This window comes from Calidris pugnax, unplaced genomic scaffold (genome assembly GCF_001431845.1).
Source record: "Calidris pugnax isolate Ruff unplaced genomic scaffold, ASM143184v1 scaffold51, whole genome shotgun sequence".
Classification (NCBI taxonomy): Eukaryota; Metazoa; Chordata; class Aves; order Charadriiformes; family Scolopacidae; genus Calidris; species Calidris pugnax.
Window position 1 is genome coordinate 5,391,325 of NW_015090797.1, and position 22,713 is coordinate 5,414,037.

The following is a 22,713-nucleotide window of genomic DNA, read 5'->3' on the forward strand; positions in this document are numbered from 1 at the left end:
GATGGAAAACCTACGTACTGCTGTAAGAAATACACTCTAGAAACTGCTGGAATGTAACCGTATTTGCATTGCTCCTATTTAAAAACCATTCAAGCTTTGTACGTATTTCATGCAATTCAGGAAGTAGCTATTATCATTAATCATGTTTTCACATTGTGTCCACTGTGCTAGGTACTAGCTTTTAATAGTAATACAGTGTACAATATTTCTAGACAAAGCTTAAGGCAGGCAAATACAGATTTTATCTGGCCTATGGAAATGGAAAAGAGGCAGAGGATGAACAGGCATCTACTCATTTAGGAAAAATAAAATTCCTCTGGGGGAGTATTTTACCTAACAAACAGCCACAGTGGCACAGTTCTGACAGAAACCCATCCTGAGCAGCATCTATGGTTCCCACCGAGTTCCATCACTTTTACCGCATCAACTGGCAGCACTCAGAGAGATTAAGAATGAAGAAATCCATCTCCAGGATTTTTAGGTTTTGTTTTCACTAGTTGATACTAAATTCTGCACTCAGTCATTTTGATTTACAAGATAAACTACTGCTTATTTTAACTAAGAAACAAAATGTGGTTCAGAGTGGTTCATTCTTCCATAAATTGGTGGGTGTTCTGGTCCCTTGAAATGTGGATCCGTAATAAGATGGTGTTCCAAATTTTCATTGCCTGCAGTCTGTTTCATATAACTGGGGATGGGTATGACGTGATTCGACGCATATAAGACTGTTCTTTTTCAGGATTTGTTTAAATCCATCCCAGTTTAGAAGAAGAGGAGACTTGTTTCACAGCTGTGTAGGTGCCATGTATGAAGTGCATTGTCATCTCCATTCAGTTACTCGTAGGCAGATGGTCACATCACAAACCATCGGAGTAACTGGCTTGAAAAAATAACCTTGTGTCCCTCTCAGGAGGGAGGACAGTAATTAACAACATATGGAAAGAGTTGGTTTTACCACAGGGATGAAAGGTACATTGGTAAAACAGGATGTGGGCAAATTTATGCTCCAGTTGTCTCTGTCTGTGGTTTGTGTCAGTCTCTGTCTGAACAGGAGATTCTGGCTTATGGTGTATCCAGATGATAGTCAGAATAATGAATGTATTTTTTTTTTTTAAAACTAGACTATATAAAACAAGATTTAAGCTAGAGCAGTTCATTTACTTCAGTTATAAGAATCTGGCCTACTGTAATTCCATAGCAGTTACTCCTGAATTTTGCAGAAAGTATATTTTTCATTTCACCCTACTGTCAGAAATAGTGGGTACACACATTTTAAAATTTTGTATGTTTGTATTTCCTGAAACTTTGCCTAGAATCTGAAAACGGTTAGAAAATACTGGAAAATACATATATGATTTGTAAGCTATCTTTGAAGAGGCTATCTTTCTAGCTGCTACTGCTGCAAAAAAAACCCTATTGCCATGATAAGCATAAGCCCGAATTTTTCCAAAGTGCTTAACTTTAAACTATTTGATATCAGTCAGAATTCCAGAGGATTTCAGCTCAGATTAAAAATCTTTTTTTAATTTGAAAAGTCATGAAAATTGATAAATGAGTCTTGCGATTTCCTGCCTAAGATGACCATGTCATGCATATGGTTGAATTTATCAAGTATCTCACACAAAGAGAGGCAATGCTTGATAAGCAGTTTTATCGGGTAATTACATTTATTATTATTTTTTTTTTTTTTACATTTGCAAGTGAAGCAGATTGATTTCCATCTTGAAGTAATTTACTAACACATTATAAACTCGTCAAACGCTAATGTGGTACAGTGCGCCTCATTTCCTGTTTACCAAATAATCCGTTGGCTCTCTGCTTTGTGTCTTTCAGGTTGAACCTGGAATTGTTCTCTGCCAGGGACGTCATGGAGCCTGGCGTCAGAGTCCTTCACCTGAAGGAAAACATTGCCTCCTTGGCTCGGCTTCTTGCAAGTACAAGCCATGGCGGATTCCCAGTGGTTTGCAGGCCCAAGCCAGACCACGCAGAGGTGTTCCAGGGAACTATTAAAAGGTAAAAATGCTATCAGATTGTTGTCATGTGATGTTTCTGGCCGTTTATCAGATTATTTTTTTCTTTAAGCATCTGTTTGTGAAGGTCATTTGGAATGGATATGGAACTTGTTCCTACTTTCTTTAGCATGAACAGCAGGTGTCCTTTAAAGAAAGGACCTAGGTCTTTTCTAGTACAATGTTATCTATTGCATCAGGGTTTTATTGAAACAGCCCCAATGAAACGATCTTATGGGAACTGTAGAAAAAGGGAAAATTGCCTTTCAGACCCTTAAAGATTCAGTGGAACAGTAATTTAAAAGGATTTGAATCTAGTTACTCATGAAATGTCCCATGCCAATTCAAAACTGGCCCGCTCTTTCTTCCCAATTTTTTTCATTTTATTAGTGTATGCTTTTACAGGAAATGAGTTAACATAAATCATATCACAGACGAGATAAGCAACGAAGTCACTGGAAGTAACATGCTAGGGTAAACAAGAATTAGGCTAAAGGAATCCTTGCCATACAGAGGACTCTCAAAAGGCATATAAAATCTCCTGATAAATGAAGTATTTATGATACTGTATTTCATACGACTGCAAGAGTGAATTCATCCTTTCAGGAAGGTATCTTAAGACCGCCCTTTGAATCGTGGGTCATGAGTGGGAGAGACAGTGACTTAATTTCCACCTTGAGTATCCTAGAGGAAAGGAGAAGATGCATATGCAGTTCCTACCGCACTGGAGTTCACTCAGCAAGGCCCCATGAATTACGCTTCCAATAACTGTAATGCAAAGACATGGCCAGCTCAGCATTGTAATATCATCATCTTTCATAATTTGCATGGTGTCTCTTGTCCTGAATGACCATAGCATTCTTACATCTTTTCTTGTAGAGAATTTTTTCATCCACTAGTGGATTAATGCCCTAACTGTGTGGCAGTTGGAACATATCAGTAAGCAAACAAGGATAAAAGTATTTTCTTCTGTTGATCTGGGGTGGAGAAAAATGTTATCCGTGCATCATCAGTGGAAATTTGGTTAGGACTTGTCTGCTTTATAACAAATTTTCAAGCTGGCAGCTGGATCACAAGAACTTACCTCATAGTGATGTGGTCAGCTGCCCTTTTGGAGCACGACGACAGGAAGGGAGTGAATGTTTAATAAAAATTGTGAAATTGCTTCATTGACAAATGAAACAGTTTGTATGAGCCTTTTAGGAAGAGAAATATCTGCTTGGAATGAGAATCGTACAGTGGAAATCGTTAGGGTCACAGTGACCTGCAGGACTAATGACATCAGTAAGTGCAGTATCATATACTTCATATGCTATCAGATACATATACTATCATATATGATACATACACTTGTTTGCTCATGGTGATGCTATCAGAAACGTTATTAATAAGAAGTGCGCTAAGGCACTAAAACCTAAATTTCTGAGTGATATTCTGCAGTGTGCACCACTCTGAAAATATTATATAGCATAAGCTACTGTGCTTTTAGCTCTCAGCTATCCAAGGCAATAAAAGTAGAAAGCATCCTAACAACTGATACAGTCAAAGTTCCTTTTAAATTCAATTTCCTTTTCCTTATTAATTCACCAAATGAATCATTTCCTTATTAATTCACCAAATCACCTTGCAGTGAGCATCCTGGGCTGCTGAGTTTATGCAAATATCGTTGTGCTTTGTAATGCAGAGCAAAGCAAAAAGCGGGGACAGAAGGCTGATCATTAGCACATCCCCAAAAGAGGCATCTTTAGAGAAAAGCTGCTGCTCCCTGACAATTTTGGTAGGTTTGTGCTTTGCTTAATCCCCAGAGCTCTTTTATGATACATTCTGTTAGAGCCTTAACAGGGATGAATGGAGAAGTTTGTTTCCCTGTCACTTTCAGCATAAATGAGCTGTTGTTAGACTGTTTTGAGTAAAAGCGAGATAACGTTTTAAATGGTTTACAAAGCAGCAGCAAATTGCTCTTTTTGGCCAGTGGGTCACTCACTCCAGCAAAACCCATACAGAGGGGTTGTCTGGGAGCAAGCGTTGTGTTCTGGGGTGCTCTGACAACAACCCTTCTTGCCCCAGTGCGTGCCCAGCAGCCTGAGTACTTGCCTGATGAGTTCTGTGTGCCTCGTCCCCAGTGGGGACCACAGGTGGCTTGGCCGTTCAGCCTTTCTCACCAACAGCAGGAAAGGAATGCTCTGCAGCCATCCTCTGAAACAGGCCTCCAAAAATGTGATGTGTCATGGAATTAGTGTATTCATAACCATAAGTAGTTGGGATTCAGGTTTTCCGTCTCACTCGTAAAATTACAGCTCTCACAGCACTTAACTGTTAAGACCAGGATGAGAGATGCTGTGAACTCCTTAAAGGAGAAGGGTGCTGTTCAGCCTCTTATGGGTTCCCTTGTGAGAACCCTATGAGTTCCAATGCAATCCCACGTGGAGGTGACATGGCCACAGGCAGAAAAATGATAAGTTGCTTTTCCATCTTGTACATCAACAATGTTAAAGTGGCGGAAATGTAGCCTGCCTGGCATGTTTTTAAAAAATGGTGGATTGGGGAAGATGTAAGAATCATTGCCACGATGTTTTTCCTGAGAGCGGCCTTGGGCATTATTATTCGTTCTTGATTATTATTTTCTTTTCCTAGTACAAAAATGTTTAAAAAAAGGGGAAAACAAGCTAAGGAAAGGAAAGAAGCAAACTGTCTACTAAGCTTGCATGAAGGCAGCAGCAGCTCATACTTTTTTAATAATGTTTCTCATCTATACGTGTTTCTGTACCGTTTCTTCTCATGAAATAAACATGGATGAAACACCGTAAATTTGGACTGAATGTTAAAGTTATTCAGTACCTGCCCACACTTGGAAACTGTAGTGATGACAATTGCTGTACAAGGACACAGTGTTTTTATATTTTGTAATACATACGAATGATTCTGACCCTTTGAAGAGAAAAGGTCAATGTTAGCTCTTACAAAAGCAAGGACTGTGGCCAACCAGTGTTGGCTGGGACTTGCATGGGCCTACAAATGCACCTCAGTGCTGGCCTGGAGCAAAGACCCAGATATCCCAATTTTGTTTAAAAAAACCCCTCAAACTAAAAAAGCTAAACTCCAAAATCTTCCAGATCAGCTTGATGGGGCCAGATTTCTCTCCTAATCTTTGTGATCTGGATGGTTACCCACTGGGGATCGAGGTAGGATTGCCAAACACTTTTTTTACATGGGTGACCTAAATCTGGAGCTGTTATCTTCTCCGGCTGAGCGAGCAGTACAGACTAACACAAAAGCAACTACTAAAGAAAGCTCCTTGGCTTTAAAATTGTTAAAGAGGAAGCAAACTGTAGCTGAGAAGCAAGTTTCCAAAACAAAGATCTCCTTAGAGTAATACTTTTGACACTTTGCCATAGGCAGTGCTCCGTGCATGCCTGGGAAACCCTCGCAGAGTTCGGCTTGAGGAGCGAGCGGCTGGCGGCCTCCATGCTTTGCATTGAAGGGGATCATCGACTTATTGTGTGCAACGCAGAGGGTTGAGGGACATTTCTCCCACAGTAATGATGATACTTGCACATTGGAATAAAACAAGCTATTCTTCTGCGCTGCAGCTGAAATGCCTCCCCCGTCTGCCCCCAGCGGCTGCAGGAAGGGAGCTGGGCTGTTATTTATGTGTTAGCCCAGAGTCTGCTGAGAGCTATAAATGTCATGCCCTAAATGGCATGCCCTCCTGGCTAGGTGGAATTCATTCTTCAGAGAGACCTGAGGATAGGACCACTGCCTGCCTTCCCAGGAAGTTTCTGCCAGAGACACTGCGTGAGGCAGTAAATGCATATTGAGGAGTTGTTGGGAGGTCCCCTGGCTCTCCCTTGCCTTGGCTGCTCTAGGCTGTGGCTCCAGATCCTTCTCCAGTGGGAAAAGATAGAGTTATGCTTCTGCCTAATTTCTGTGAGACCAAAACTGAAAAAAGAGCTCTTTTTTCCGCTTCCACATATGTTACGATGTACTGGTGTAGGGCCATTGTGGGGCAATGAAGTGGTTCTTTGACATGATGAAGAGATTAGACACATCATCACTTGTGTTTTGCTGCTCCATCTTCTTTGCCAGAGGTTACTTTATAATGTAAACCACAGCACAAACAGAAGACATGGAGGATTTGAGGAGGAAAGCTGTAGGTAACGCGTTTCTTTTCCCTGGCTGTGGACTTGGCCAGGATACGACATGGAGGATGATGCTACCTCATGGTCATCAGGGACATCTTACTTGCCACGCTGTGCATCCTCCCATGCGTGATCGCTTCCCTCCACACGCGTGTGCGACACGCACGTACTCTCTGATTTCATCCGCCAAAACAGATGACAAAGTGCTCTCTACCTAGGTGCTTTTTTTTTTTTTTTGAGACACTGTTTATCCCGTATTATAAGTAGGTTTCCTGCATATTTGTGACTGACGAATACCATGACGAACAGTTCCTCCCAGGGACTGTTCTGATGTTGGTGGCTTTTCTTGCCTTTACTTCACTTTTGCCAAGGAAAACGAAGGAGCAAAGTTTCTGTACTGCAGTTAAATCCTCCCGGTGCTCACTGAGGAAAAGCAGGTGGATGCTGGTGTCTCGTTAGGTCGGGATCTGTCCCCTCCATCTCCTTTGAGCAGAAGTGGTGCAGAGAGGCAGAAGCTGGAGCGCTGCCCGGCAATCTTCATTTCTGCCTTGGACACAGCTATGAGACAATTTTCCTGGAGAAACTACCGGGCTGACGAATACCACCGAGTAGCCTGTTTGGGAATTTTACCATAACAAATATCCCATTTTGTTGATGTCTGAACCTCTCAGATCTGAACCCTACATAGCTCTCCTGTCGTAAGGCTGAAGGCTGGATTCCCTGTTTTTGCCTTTGCACTCTTACCTACACAGCTGTTAGCCATTACTTTGCATTTTGTTTGTCTATCTTTTAGCTGAAGTAAAATTTTTTTTTCTTTGATTTAATTTGATTGGGAGAAAGTAATTATGCAGAAACCACAATATCTCAGACTGTAAGCAGACTGTAGAGAATATATCTGTCTAAGCAGAAATGGGTAAAACTTGGTTTTCTGCTACTTCTGTACAGGATGTGACATTCCTGGAATTGTGCCTGCATTTTTGTGTGTATTTTTTCACCTAGGAAACCCCGTTTCTTCCCACCCATCAAGTTTACTAAAACGTCAGCATTTGTGGTTGATGGAAATTCTTATTTTTGGGCCAAAAAGAAATTTCAACAAAAATATTGTCGGTAAAGTTGTCAAAAATCCCTGTAGTTTACCATGTTTGTTTGAACTGTTTTATTGCACATTTTGATATGCTATATGAGAGTGTAATGACTATTTTTGAGCCTTACTCAAACTAAGTTTGTATGATACAAGTGAAGCGTTCAGAGTGCCTAATTCCTGTTTCCAGAAAAAAGTTGGGAATCTAAGATCCTTTCAAAACATGGAACTTTGTGCCCTAAATCAGAAAAGAAATATAGTCAAAAGCTGTGGTCTTTGTGTAGTTGAAAAGTTACTTTTTCAGAACATTTCAGAAATGTATAGTGACTGAAAGCACGGCTTTCCACCTGAAGACATTTCAAAAGGTGTAATATTCTGGAAAACAGATTTTATCCCTTTTAAAACAAAGCTTGATTACTTCTGAAGGTGTCGTTCCGGAAGGTGAGCTAGAGTCTGCTCCTCTGTGCAATCACACCAATAGCTCTGAGTTTTGTGAGCTTTCCTTACCAACGTGGGGCCAGCAGAGCATGGCATCGCCGCTGCCCTTCTCCCGGTGAACCCCGTGGGACTCCATCATCGCTGGATGTGGAAACTTACTTCAGTGGGGCTGGGAGTGGTGGCGAGAACACTGGAGGTTCCACCTTTCCACTTCCAGAAACTCAGGGGAGATATTAAAGCAGCCACTGGATTCAGCAGTGACCTCCCTGCTCTAATTCTTGCCCAAAGGATGCCCATGACTAATGGAGCCCAACTGCCGGAGAGCTGCACCTGAGGAGGAGGAGGAGGATTTCTGCCTCAGGTTAGTCCTCGGGCCAGAGTCAGGAGAACTGCCGGTGGAGGGAGCCAAACTACATTTCTCTTGGCCAGATTGATTTTGTTGCTGCTCCTGCGGCGCCGCGCTCTCTGCTTCCTCGGTGGCAGGGCCGGCAGGTAGAGCACAGCCTGTACTCACAGGCCTCCTACTCCATGGTCCTGCTGTCATCGCCCAGCTTCTGAACTGGTACGGGCAGGGAGACACTCTGCTTTCCCCAGTCAGACGACATGGCAGAGCAGCTGTTCCCAGTAACAGTAATGACACTATTGCTGAGACAAACATTTTCACGATGATGCATGGGAACACTAAATCCAAACCACATTGTTTAGCTAACGCATGCTTTCGCTCCGCTAAAGGGGAATGTCACATAACTGAAAGTAAATTGAAGGGATCAGAGTTTAGAAAATATGACAAAGTTGAAAGCTTAAAGCTGTATTACACAGTAACATCCTTTAGCAGAGAAATCATTGATCCAAAGTGGCGTGTGTGTGTGTGTTTTATGGCAGTTTATGAGGTCTGACTCGCCCCTGGTCAGTCCAGTGAGCAGAGCCCGTTGTGAGTCAGGAATGCTTTCTGCCAAGGGCTTCAGTAAAACCCAGCACAACATATTGATACGTGCCATGGGAAAGGAGATCTATCAACGTATCATAGAGATGTCAGGCTGTAGGTATGGCTTCTGGCGTTTTTCTTTAAACTGCCCTCCCAGTCGGGACTAATGGAACGCTGCTCCCAAGGCGTGTGCATGCAGAGAGTCCACACACGTTTGTTTAAGAAGGCAATACCTTTATTTTCCATAGCAAGTGGAGAAGTTCTTGCCTTCAGTCAGCAATGCGGTGCAACAGCTTAGGGGCAAACGGAAAGTTAAAGACAAACTGAGACCCGAAACGTTTAATTCATAAATTAATGACTGAGCTTAGCGATATCTACCTTGATATTGCGACAGCCTTTGCTGCTGGCACTCTTGAAATAACTGATATGGATTTGAAAGCTTCTTGGAGAGCCTTTTCCTTCTGGCACTGTTGTGGAGAGGTTGCTAAGTTTAGATCACAGGAATGCAAAGTTACTCAATCAAACACAGGAGTCTGCAAAGTTCATGCAATGCATGGAGATAAAAACCGAGGTTTTGTTCCTGACTGGTGGATCACGGACAGCTTTCCCCCTTCCTCCTCCCTGTGGCTTTGCTGTAAGTTCTGAGCAATGGTGATTCTACCAGGCCTGATCAAAGCTAGAAGCGCCGCTGGCAGTGGTTTGAAGGCTGCACCTAAACCCGGCCAGCAAAGAGGAGAAAAAAGGGGAGGGGGAGCACGTTACTGACTTGAACACTATTTTTAGGTGTGCAGACTAGGGAGCTGATGGCAATATCAAAGTGCTTTTTGTGATTACTTGGTTTTCATGTGAGAGGGTAGACCCTGGCAGCACATTGTTTGTTTTTACTGTCCGGACTTCTGCTTTTGAAAAGCTGATCCAGTTAATTTCAATGATACACTATGCTGTAATCTTGCCTATTAAAATAAATGGAATCCAGCGCTTGCAACAGAAGCCTTTGACGTTATGATCCTCCCATGTATTGTCAGGGTCCTGGGGCACTGCAGCTCATGAATAACACAGATGGAGGAAGGTTTATAGAGTCTGTGGCAGTGGTTTTATTCCGTATCCAAAGTGCGAGCCTTTTCTTCCACTGAACATTATATGATACTTTTAAAATTAGTAGGCCTGCTTGGCCATAGGAATAGGTGTGCAGGTGCTGTAGGGCTTTGTGACGAAGTCCTTTGACGAAGTCCAACTGGAGTGCTGCAGAGGCTGTGTGCTAACTCAAAAAGCTAAATTGAAAACGTATGCAGCCGCGCTGCAGCATGTGGGTGGCTTTTAGGCAAGTGCAGAGTGTTGTTAAATGTCGAAATCGAATATAGGCATGGGGAAAACTGGTGTGTGAATGGAAAGACTGATCACATACTTGTCCTGTCGTTTAAATGTGTGTTAGGTTCCTCTGAAATTGGAAATCTGCCTGGTAATAAGCCAGCTTGTAGGGAAATACAAATCTGATCCTAAGTCTTCATCCTTTTCTAAAATCTATCCTTTCTTTAGGTTTGAAAGGCTAAGTTTGCATTTACAATTTATTTACAGTTGCCTTTGTATTTTCACATTGAGGCTGTGGACTTACTGTCTGCTTATTCACCCTGATGATGGTACCCATAAAACCAGACCTCTGGCAACTCAAGTAATGAATATTAACCTCAAAACACAGCTCTGAGGTGGAAGAAATCAGTGTTTTGTGGATCTGAAAACTGAGGTACAGAGACTAAATATTTATTCAGCATCCTTTGAAAGGCTGTGGCATGGACAGGATTTGATCTTTGTTCTGGAAAACCTCAGTCCAGTACTTGATAATGACCTTTTTATCATCTTGTAGGTAAAATGCCAAAAATTTCTGCAAAGATTCGTCTTGGTTTGAAGAACAAAATATTAAGTAAACAGTAATGATTTAGGCTGCCTAACCTGAAACAACCCTGTGACCCTGAGATGTTGCTGTGAAAGACGAAGATGTGGTGGACTTTAAAACAGTTCCCAGTATGTGATGATCTAGTCCTTATCTACTGTCTAGGTCACCATATGCAGAATACTCCTTTTTAGCAGTTAAAAAAAGGCACAATGCTATTTGAAGTCAAGGAAAATGCATTTAGTATACTAGCAGTTACCTTACCACAAGCATAAATTAACAACTACTCTTAAATAGAATTTGCATTTTACAGTAAGAAGTTTCTCTCCTTGTGCCCTTTTGGAAGCATTGCATATTTCTGTTAGAACTTCTGCTGAGAGCAGAGCAATGATCAATCCCTGCAAAATCCGCTAAACACTCATTTCGACTGCTGTGAAAGTTGAAGGTGCAAGATGCTAAGTCTTAGCTGGGGCAAGTTTTCAAAACCTTGTTGATATTGTAGAATAATTTACACCAGCCAGGTATCATGAGGAGGAAGGACCACAAAGGGCTTCAGGATACTATATTTGCTTATTTTCGTTTGCAATTTATTGTTCCTGTTACTGTTCTTATGTTATCATTTTTTCAAACTGACTAACATCAATCGAAATTTAACAATTGATGTCATTGGGTTTTAAACATGTCTGAGAGAAGCCCTGAGATGATAGATTTTTAATGCATGGAAGGGACATTCGTTTTATTCTGCTCAGAATACAGTAATCACTGGTCCCCACTGAGTTGGATATTGGCCAAAATATCAGATATAATCAGCTGAAGATTAAAATGAATCTTCAGGAGAAATAAGGCTAAAACTTTCTGAAGCAAGCTAAAAATGATGCTCCAGGTTCTCTAATCCTCTCTCTTCCCCCCAGCCCACTGTGTAGCTATTTTATCCATTCAATTTGGAAAGAATCCTGCCCTCCGTGCTTTTGCCAGTGACATCACCTTTTAATCTTCCTTCTGTTCATTTGCAGCTACTTTGGAGCTGCAGTTTCTTTCATGTCACTCCCCCAGTATTTAGAATTTGTAGTTTCCTCAGATAATTGGCCATTTTGACAAGACGAGTGACACAATCAGCTGTCAGATACTTTTCATTCCTGACTCCCATGCCAAATCTGACATGTGGGTATTGGGATAATAATGTGTTATCTTAATTAGGTGTATCTTCATGATGCATGTTTTATAACAGATAGAGCATATGAAACTACTGCAATGCCTTGCCAGGGTATCTTTGAAATGAGATTCCCTACTTAAGGGTTTTCTTCCTTCTTAAATAAATAAAAAGTAAACGAACAATTGCAGAGTCCAAGTCTGAATCCTAGCACTTCCTGTTAAACCTCACAAAATAGTGCAAGAAACATGTTTGGTCTGCTTTCTAAGGCTTGATGATGTGATAGGAAGGATGTTGTATGTAACATCAAAGAGTGGTGTTGTTATACCTCTGAAGCATGACTTCTGGAAGTCCAAGTGAAATAATGTATGTTCATTTTTCTCCTGAATATGGCAGTTTTTAATAGGCTTGGATTCTTATCAGAAATGTTCATTGTGTTTGCATGTGCTTTTTTTTTGACTAGCCAAATTTCTCTCACACTTCCCAAAGCCCCGTTAAGTGACTCCCTGCTGGGTTTAGTTAAGAGTGGTGCCGAGCAAGCTGCAAGCTGCCAAAACTGGCCAACAAACCACTGGTGATGAGCAAATGTTTCTGCTCTGTCAGCTCATGGTCAACGTTGCTGTTTTTTTAATTCTAGGCCATGATGTTCAAGTGGAAAATAGTGAAGTCTGGACTACGGACAGGCCTGAATGGTGTTTTGGATCTGAGCATGCAGAGTCTGGCAAAGGATCAGGCTGGATCATAACTTTTGCACTTGATGTCTATATATTCATGTTAGGATTAAAGTCTTGAGAGTTTTCCTGGCCCAGTGATCATCCTTGAAATTGATTTCCTGGAGCTGTGTGTGATGATTTCGGAGTGGAATTTAGATCTGTGTATTTATATCTCACATAGAACGGTTACAGACCTGTTTGGGAAAGACCATAAAGTGTGAACCTTTAGAGCGCCCTGCAGAACAAAGTGTGTAATGCATCAAACGTAATTTACAGGGCATGACTGGATTAATTTCTTCTCTATGTCCTCTGCTGTAGTGAATATGTTATGAGTATTTTGTGTTTTCCCTCCTTTCCTCCCCAAAATGTAGCCCCAGGGGAATAGATCCTGCCTGTTATAGCATGCCTATGATGTTCTTTTTAGTGTGTTCTCACGATTGTCCTCAAACCCAAGTCCATTAATTGTCTATGTGACATGTCCATATGCTGGCATGCACATGGCAAGAGGCTGAGGGCAAGCCAGTGACTTTCCCAGGAAGGGAGGTGTGAACTTGGGGCAAAGTACTTCCTCGGTGGAGTTTTCTCAGCAGTTAGTTCTGCTGCAGCGTTGCGCTCTCCTTACTAATCCAAAAGAGATTTCATGAAAACCAGTCAGATATTAAATGGAGAGAAATAAAGTTTCAATATTTATGAAGGATACTGAATTCCTTGTTCATCCTGTGAATGGGATGCGTTTTAAATGTGGGAGATGACAGACTCCTACTATTCCCAGCTGTGCCAGTGATTTTCTTCAGAACTTTTTTTTTTCCACAAGTTCTTTTCACTCAGGTCTTCACCTGTAAAAGGATGATACCTATATCCCAGCCATGGGCATACTTATAAATCCCATTGAGAATCATAGAATAGTAAGGAGTTGGAAGGGACCTTAAAGATCATAGAGTTCCAACCCCCCTGCCATGGGCAGGGACACCTCCCACTAGAGCAGGTTGCTCAAAGCCCCATCCAGCCTGGCCTCGAACACTTCCAGGGATGGGGCATCCACAACCTCCCTGGGCAACCTGTTCCAGTGCCTCACCACCCTCACAGTAAGGAATTTCTTCCTAATATCTAATCTAAACCTCTCCTCTTTCAGTTTAAAACCATTACCCCTTGTCCTATCACTACACTTCCTGACAAAGAGTCCCTCCCCATCTTTCCTGTAGGCCCCTTTCAGATATTGGAAGGCTGTTATAAGGTCTCCCCGGAGCCTCCTCTTCTCCAGGCTGAACAACTCGAGCTCTCTCAGCCTGTCTTCATAGGAGAGGTGCTCCATCCCTCTCACCATCTTCGTGGCCCTAGAATCTTAGACGAGAGATCAAGGCTGTGTCCACATTAACAAAATACGGATTTCGAGACTGGATCTACAAAGCTGACTGTTTCAGGAGAAAGGGGACTGCTCTGCAATGCTAACCAACTCATGGGAGGTAGAGGTGGTGGGATAGTTTCCTTCAAAAGTTTGCTCCTGATCTGAACTGAAATGTGCAGATAGATGCTCCCAAAGTATCTTGTTATTAAGTTGGAGAACAGGTGGACTATATTAAAGATCTGAAATGTGTGAAACTCCAGACATTGTAATACGTCATACTGGAAACTAGATTAATGTTACGTCTTCATTTGTGAGAGCTCAATGACATTTCAGAATAAGTTTACTTTTTTTCCCCCAGTTTTTGTAGTTTTGATCCAGCTTCATGAAATGCAGGACAAAGAAGTACAGAATGGTGAAGGGGAGACTGTTTGGAAAGGAAATAATAGAACGGCAAACAGCCTGCTGGTCAGGGCAGCCAGCGGGAACGGGGGCACCTGGTTGTACAGATCCTTGTTTGTTCAGCATGGAACCCCTCCAACAGGAGAAATTAAGACATGCCATGTGTAGTCACTAATGTGCTCATTATGAAGGAGAGTGTGGAGAAAGGGCTTGAACCCAGTTCTTCCGTATCCTGTCCTTAGGGAGGGGCACTAACCAGCAGCTTTTGGAGCTGGCAGGCAAGTCGTGTTAGTGTAAGTCCTCTGCTGGGGAGTGCTAATCCCACTTTGAAGCAGACTAATCTTTCCCAGGAGACATTATGTTAAAACTTTGGTTTGAACAAATCAATATTTTTTAATACAGACATATTTATTTGATATATTCCCAGCTTAAGCTTGGTGTTCCAGTCACAAAAGCCACTTTGTGCCTCGTTAGTATTTCTCTGACGCCCTCACGAAGGTTGTGTCTGCTCTTCTCTGGGTCCCTCAAGCACATAATCTAGCAGTGTGTTGCACATCTTTGTAGTACTGTAGTAGCTCCTAGTTGAAATCGCACACCAGGGCTAACATGATACCAAGTGCGTTGGAAAACAAAAAGCTTTGTGGTGGTCCCCAAGGTGTTTGTTATCTAAATACAAGTTAAAAGACTGGAAGTAGATAGTGTAGATGGAGTGTGTGTGTGTGTGTAAGCAATGAAACACTAAGATATAAATGATAATTTGTAATATATTGCTTGTCAAGGCTTTTTATGTGTGGTGCAGAAGGGGAGAACAAAGGGAAGTTTTGAAACGATGTAATAATTGAGAAAGATATCCATTTTCACATCACTAAGCAAGAATATTAAATGCCTTAATGAACTCTAGAGTGCCGTACTGTGACAGAAGATTTCACTGATGATTTAAAATATGACATGGAGTTTTGGCAGATCTTGTGTTTGAATGTAAATGTTACTTAAGAAGGATGTGGGAAGAAGCAACAGTCTATCTACTTATATTCAGATAATTGTATTTGCTTATTAGTTGCATTGTCTTGTTGGGTGCAAACTCGACAGTGAATGAGCTGTTCCTGCCAAGCAGGTTGATCCAGGTCAGGAAGAACATGTAGGATGTCCTATGATCTAATTAGCCAAACCTAAACCAGAAAACACCTGTGTGATGCTGCTATTGCTGGTGGAAATATAGGAAGGAGAAATATGTGGTCAGCCCATTAATGCTCTGCCCATCATACATCTGATGGTAAAGCATTGTGTGATTGCTTTTTAAAATTTGGCCCTCATAATGAACGTAGTCCTCTTCTCTCTTTTGCATCTTATTTCTTTGTTAACCTTAGGTTAGAGCTGTGCATGCTGCTGGAGAATGAGCACATCTTTAAACCAGAGACAAATGATGACACTTTTTCCTCTTCTCATCCTCTCTCCTATGAGAAGGTAACCTCTTCTAATTCAGTTCTGTCCTTGTTTAATAAGCATCTGTATTTGGTGGTTTAGGATGAGCTCTCCATGAACAAAGAGGTGATACAATCATAGAATCATAGAATTGTCTAGATTGGAAGGGACCTAATATATGCAGTTGAGATAAACAAGTGGTCAGGTATGATTTAAATTAAAGGATGACCAGAGACCTTCCAGGGATAGCAGAGTTGGAAGGTTGTGCAAGACTGCTGGCAAAGAATTTCCTTGCTTTGATAGGCTGTTCCAATCTTCTCTCTCTCAACTTCTCCTTGGCTAGCAGAATTATTATAATATTTAATTCTGTATGGGGATAGCACCTCTCTGAATGACGAGTGTTTATAAAAACTTTCAAACTTGAAAAGCATGTAGCATTCTTCCCTTTGACAGATGACTAAAGGATTTTTAGGAATAGTAAACATTAAGTGTGGCAGAAGAAAATCACGTGTTACCAAGGCAAGACTAGCAATGGAGGTTTGAGCAATTTATAGAGTCACAACTGGAAAGTCAATGTATATTAATGAAGCTCGGTCTGCACATGGACATCTGGCTGGCAAACCAATGTTGGGAAGGAGCAGGAAAATTACGTGTGGGATGAGGTGCCAGGATACAAACAGGTACTCCTATGGAAGAGGGATGAAGCTCAGATGCCAGTTTTGTTGTGTTTTTCTGCACTGTGCTGTCATGTAATTACCACTAAGCGTGTGAATTTTCACAGCGTGAAAAACCTCACTCCTAAGCCAATCTAACTTACATCGTCTTCATAGAGATACTGTTACACTAAAGGAAAAAAAAATCCTTTTGTAAGTAAAGAATGTTTTATTTTAAATAGCTAATTGACGCCTTACTGGCAAAATAATTTGTAAAGTTTGGACAAGCTCTGCCAGTGTAGCTCTGCTAGAAAACTTTCTCTTAAGAGCCAAACTGGAAAGCTTTTGAACCCTGGGTTCTAACGTGCAGCGCAGAAGAAAAGAAAAATGGATTCTTGCCTATTCCAGATAACAGTGGAGAAGCTGCCCAATCTGTCGCGCCTAACCATGCTGCTGAATCGCTACGCTACAGATCCCCAGTATCAGCAACTCTTCATCAATCTGGTAAGACTGAAGCCAACTCTAAAAACAAACATTTCCTCCATGAACAATGTGTTTGTTATATTTTCTCATTTGTTTATGATGGCTGTGTCAGCCGCACTGATTTACATAAACACTGCCAATCCTGGGACGTTACATTCTCAACAAAAGTAGCTGAGTACAAACAGCATTCCGAAGTTTTAATTCATATTGTATAAACATAACAGATGTTGATAAAATGAGCCAAAAAGAAAATACAACAAAGGAGACCATTTCAAGGGGACTTTTGATTAAAATACATTCCAGATTGACAAAATGATACAATGTTAATGGAATAGATCATTTAAATGTCATTATTTGGCTCTTATAGTCCTATAAAGCAAATATAAAGCAACACTTTTGAGATGTTAGGCTCCATTACGGTACAGTGCCTATACATCAACTTATAAATAAAGCTATATTTCTTTCCCCTTTCCTTTTTTTTTTTTTTTTTTTAATCCCTGGTATGACACTGCCACATTTATTTCCTAAATACTGTACTGAAATACTGGGTCCAAAAGCAATAATGTGTTTGGTATACTGAATAAGGCCTAAAATAAATACATTATAAACATAATAAATGTACTTTCTGCCTTGGTGAATTTCCAGTCTACAGCATTGAACCTGAGTTGGGGGGACACAGGGAAATCCAAGCCAGAGAGCCAAATTCAGATGGGTTTTATTTAAAAAGATATAAAATCTGCTTCTGTTTACTCATGTGTAAAGAAAACAGGACTAAGTTTGAGATCCACCTAGTCTGGATTCCTTGCTTTAGGAATAGCTAGAAAAAGTGAAAAGTTTAAAAAACCCACAATGCTCCTAATATCCTGTTACCTAGGTTGGTTTAAGGGTTTCCTTTTAATAGATGGGAGAAACTGAGGTGGAGAGGGGATGCATGGCATTCCAAAGTTCAAGAGGAGGTCATACATGGCAGTAGAAGCCAGCTCAGCTGAGACCCAGTCTAGTGCTTGCGCCACGCAACTTTTTTGTTATGGGAAACTTATAGTACTCAATTAGGTTCCACATTGATACCTAACTTTTTAGTACCTGACGTGATATGTGAAGCACAAAGTTTCGTATTTCTTCTTACAACTTGTTATTATCACTCATGAAAGCTTGTTTCTGATATCCACAGAAATATCCATCGTGAAGTTCTTGGGTTTAATGACTTCCTGTTCCACAGCAAAATTATATGTGGTACAGAAAGAGGAAACCTTTCTACCTTTATTTTTTTTTCCTCCTTATGTGTTTGAATGCCTTGTCAGTCCTGTAAATGAAAGAGGGAGGAGAGACTTGTCGCTTTATACTGTGCATTTATTTGTATTATTTTATCATGGTTTTGTTTCATTTTTCCTCTGTCCTGGAGGACAAGAGGGAATGGCCTCAAGTTGCGCCAGGGGAGGTTCAGACTGGATATGAGGAAAAATTATTACACATAAAGGTTTATTAAGCATTGGAATGGGCTGCCCAGGGAAGTGGTTGAGGTACCATCCCTGGAGGTATTCAAAAGAGGGTTTGATATAGGGCTTAGTGACATGGTTTAGTGACGTGTTTTTTTGTTTTTGTCAGAGTTCGGTTGATGGTTGGACTAGATGGTCTTAAAGGTCCCTTCCAACCTAGACAATTCTGTGATTCTGTGATTTTGTCTGGGGAACCATACACTTGGGAAGTGTAATACACCTCCTTTGACAGAAGGAGTCATAAGAAGGATAGTGTAGAAGTGTGTGAAAAGTAAAAACTTAGTGAACACCTATGTAAGCTATAAAGGCCAGTTCGGTTAACGATAAAACAGCCTTTAGCTCTGTTCCTATCCGGAAACAGTTACAGCCCTCGTAGTTTTCAGTGAGCAGAGTTTAGCACTCACAAGCTCTCTTCTTCTCAGAGCCATATGATTGTTTTCTTTGTCTTCTTCCTCTCAGACTATGTTTCTATGTGAATTGACTTTTATAAGCATTTACTGCAAAATATTACAGGATGTCATAAATGGCTGTGTAATGAGATAGCAGCTATTAAAAAATCTTAAGACTTAGTAAATATTGGGGTCACCGACTATTTCCAAGTAAAAACTCAGACCATATCAGTGGGGCTTAATTTGCTTTTCTAGCCTGTGAGATTTGGGTACATTCCAGTCATAATACCTTATTTAGAGTGAACCTGATGGTTTACCAAAAAAGAAAGTGGTTTTTTACTATGGTATTTCCTGATGTTTTAGGTATAATTGGGGAAGAGGAAGAGAATAACTAATGTTCTTACTGGCTTCCGTCCCTCAAGCCTCCTACCTCTTTCTCCCTGGCCTCCTTCCTCTGCCTCTCCTTCCCACCCCTGTGGCTAGGGATACACTCATGCTTTTGTGTTTTCTCTATGTCTTCTCTCTTTGCCTTACAGGAGCCATACATAAATAAATCAGCAATGTCAGTCCAAGCTCATTTCTCCCTGCAACGCACCTATATCATCTTCCGCACCCTGGGGCTGCGCCACCTCACCGTTGTTGACCAGCAGAACCGAGTGGTTGGGGTGATCACCAGGAAGGACCTGATGCCTTTCCCACTGGAGGAGAAGCTCAGGCTCCAGCTGGCACCACAGAGCCCTGATGCAGGTGAGCAGCCCCTGGATTCAAGGCCATGGATGCGTTCTTAGGCTTTGTGGCTTCTTTTTGAGCCCACGTTCTTCAGGAAAAAAAATATCAGAACTTTTCCACTTGATTCCTTCTGGAGAAGAGATGCTTAAAAGCTGTTGTAACTAGACATGTGGGATTGTAGCCCAGATCTTTGTCTCTTCAGCTGTTTGGTGATTGCAAAATTCATTAATTTAAATGCTTGTGAGACAAAATAAGAATTCATGTATTTATGGATGATGTGCATAAAATCAGATGTGAAGGACAGATGTCAAGAACGCTGTGTCTATGCCTCCCAATGAAAAAATGTCATGAACCTTAGTAGCAAAGTTGTGTCTTTCAGTAAGGACTAAATGTTCAACCTTTGAGTATCTGCCTGTTAGGAAGGAGAATGTTTCCATATCGGTGTTTTTATGTTGAATTATGTATGTTTAACTGAGAGGAAATGCCACCTTGAGAGTGGTGGGCAACTGAAAGGAACAAGGGATTGACCTTTCTTATTGGCCTGCGTGTATTGGAAATTGAAAGGGAGAATTGTATGCAAGAGAGGTATCGACTGTGGGGCTCCTGCCAAACTCCCATCGCAATTCTCAGTGGGAGAAATTCTACATGCTTTTCTGTTGCCTACATTTCTTTAATTTTCTGCAACTCCTAGAATAGGCTCTCATTCTCTTCTTCCACTTGACACGCTAACATTTTTAGTTAAGTTCACGGGCAGTAAGGTATGGGGCAAACTCTAACAATGGGGAAGCAACATGATAAATTGTGGGAGCAGTTTTTGTGTATATAGCAGCATATTTACAAACTGAGCACAAATGAAATAATTCTTCGTGATTTTAGAGTCATACAATGTTTGAAGCCTTGGAAAGTGTTGTTTGTTAATAAATTAATGTGAACCACTTTTTTGGATAAAGACGCTTTTAGATTTCCTTCTGTGACTTTGTAATTGATGTTTAATTTTGTTTTGTTAAATACCAGAGGGATTCCCACAGATTTGGATATTAAAATCAAACATGTACGAAGGAATCCACCACTATTACTGTTGTTATAATGAATACCAAGGAAAACTAGTAATAATTTATTAGTTATAAAAACTTGCCAAAATTCCTGAAAGTGAATTTCTGGTATTTGAATCATGCAGCTTTGAGTCTCCTATGAATCAAAGATTTGTTGGTTTTTCTCCTGTTTTCCCTGTCGGATCTTGTCTTTATTATCAGTAATGTTGCTTTTGTAGCACCACAGAGAATGCACAGCACTTTAAAACTGTCAATGCAAATAGCTGGCAGCCCAGGAACTTATGAAGGTACATGAGAAAGGCTCTTTAAATGGTCACTTAAAGTATGTCGTATGCAGGAGGAGAAATGCTTTGCAAATCATCCATCCAAGAGACATGGAGGTGGATGTTTATTTAGATCCTGTTACAGTTAGTAATCTCTTGTTCGTTAGTTCACTAGTAAGGTCATTGTCACTATTGGTCTATGCCTTACCTGAGAAATGCAAAAGTTTTCTTGAAGGAATTGGGGTTTGTGTGCGAGCAGAACAAGAGATCTAATCTAGAAACCCCTAGTGATTTCCCCTTAAGGCAGTGAGAATCTCTTCTCCTCTTGATAACTAAATCTGAATAACCTTGCCATGAATTTGCATTTTTGGTTCAAAGCCCGTTGCTGATTTCCTTTTCCTTGATTTATTGAGTACACAAAGTATCACCCTTCTAAGACCCGAGTAATTTAATTTCTTCTTTGCTTCCAGTGTCTGTGGCTAAATGACTCAATACAAACTGTAGTTGGGGGGAGACTTTGCAGAGTACGAGGGCTGGAGATAGCCAGGATATCTGTAACTCATTACGCAACTTTGAACTAGTCCCTTAAATGTTTGGCATATCTTTTACCCTGCCACCATAGTTACTGTGAAAAGTAAACGTCTGAAAAGTATTATAGGAATATAAATTATTTATAATAATATTTTGTGCAGGCCAGTTATAAAAAGCAATGCAGGATTGCGGTTTTTTCCCCTTGTGAGTAACAAGTGTAATTTCTAAGGAAAAGTTCACACAATTTACATGGAACTTCTTGTAACTGTGTTGTGAGCTGGGTGGGGATGGAAGCTGCATTTTTCTACACTTTATTGTCTAGTTCCAGAGCCAGATGAGGGCTTTTTTTTGTAATAGATATGAATTCATGAAGACACACCAAACAAGCGGCTCCCTTATATTCTGGACTCTAGTGTCAAATCTGTCTCATCACAAACCATAATAACATAACACATATAGGAAAGTGCAAACAGATGAAATTTATAGGAAGCTTTTCATCAATATGTGACTCTCATAATCCTTATATAGGACAGATCTCTAAGGAGTGGCAGTAACAAGCGGACACATTCTTTGACTCTTTGGCACAAGATACTTCTGTTTTTCTTCTCCTCTTCTTAAAGTGAGTGGTAAATGTTCTGCTATTTCTTCATATATTTAAAATAAAGTCTATGTAATTAGAGCAAAGATGCTGGGTTCATATGAAATACAGTTTGTTTATGAATTTTCACAATTGCTGAATACAAATCTCTGTGATAAAGAGCTTCACAACAAAATTCAAGACACTGGCATTATTTTTGGTTTATTCTATACATCTATGCCTCTTTCATCTCACCCTCCTTTATGATGGTGTTTCCCTAACACCACTTTCTCTCTTAAACAGAAATATGGCTTAAAACACGGGCAGACTGAACTTTAGATTTAGGTTTCAACTTCAGTGATGCAAGATTCCCCCCACTCAGTTAGAAGAAAATGCTTTCACATTAGAAACATTACACCATCTGTCCATTACACATCCCTATGAATGAGCACAAACTATTGCGAGAAGGTTTTTGTGGTATGCAGCTTTAATGTATGGTTTTAGAGGCACCCTGTAATGTGCATGTTCTTGTGCTAATGTATGTAACATTGGTGGTGTTTTTCCGGTCATGTGATACTGAAATACTTTAGAGTTAATTGCCTAGTGATTTTAAACTGCCTGGTTTATCCCGCTGTGGAACCTTTTAACATTTTCCTGTTTTCCAATTATTCTTGCTTACATTTTTTAAATGGGATGTTGTCCTTTAATCACATTTACTGGCTGACCACGAACAGAAAAGCCTGAAGGAGGGAAGACAGATGAAGAAATTGCCAGTATATACTTCATACAAAAATGATGACTTTAAGGGCGCAGGGACCTTGCTAAAGGTACTAGTAATGGGATATGGTCTATTTTACCTTAAGGCCTTGAGTCAAAAAGCTAAATGGGAAGAGGAATGTAACTAGCTGTACTCTGTAAGAGTAGTGCCTGGAAAATCACTGACGAGGAAGTGCTGCAAAATGTTATGTTGTCTCTGCTGCCCCTTTTCACATAGCTTCAGCTAACAGAGCTGTCAGTGTACCTCTGGAGAT

General features: G+C 40.8%; 1 protein-coding gene across 1 annotated transcript in view; it reads left to right on the forward strand.

Annotated features, from left to right (window-relative positions):
• LOC106885075 (chloride channel protein C-like) overlaps nucleotides 1-20,408 on the forward strand; it is an 80,869-nt gene extending 60,461 nt beyond the window's left edge. The window contains exons 13-16 of the mRNA XM_014936905.1: nucleotides 1,834-2,013; nucleotides 15,455-15,551; nucleotides 16,571-16,666; nucleotides 19,067-20,408. Coding sequence (XP_014792391.1) covers nucleotides 1,834-2,013; nucleotides 15,455-15,551; nucleotides 16,571-16,666; nucleotides 19,067-19,318 — 625 coding nt within the window. The 3' untranslated portion in view covers nucleotides 19,319-20,408. The remainder of the gene's footprint in view (nucleotides 1-1,833; nucleotides 2,014-15,454; nucleotides 15,552-16,570; nucleotides 16,667-19,066) is intronic.
• The last annotated feature ends 2,305 nt before the right edge of the window (nucleotides 20,409-22,713 follow it).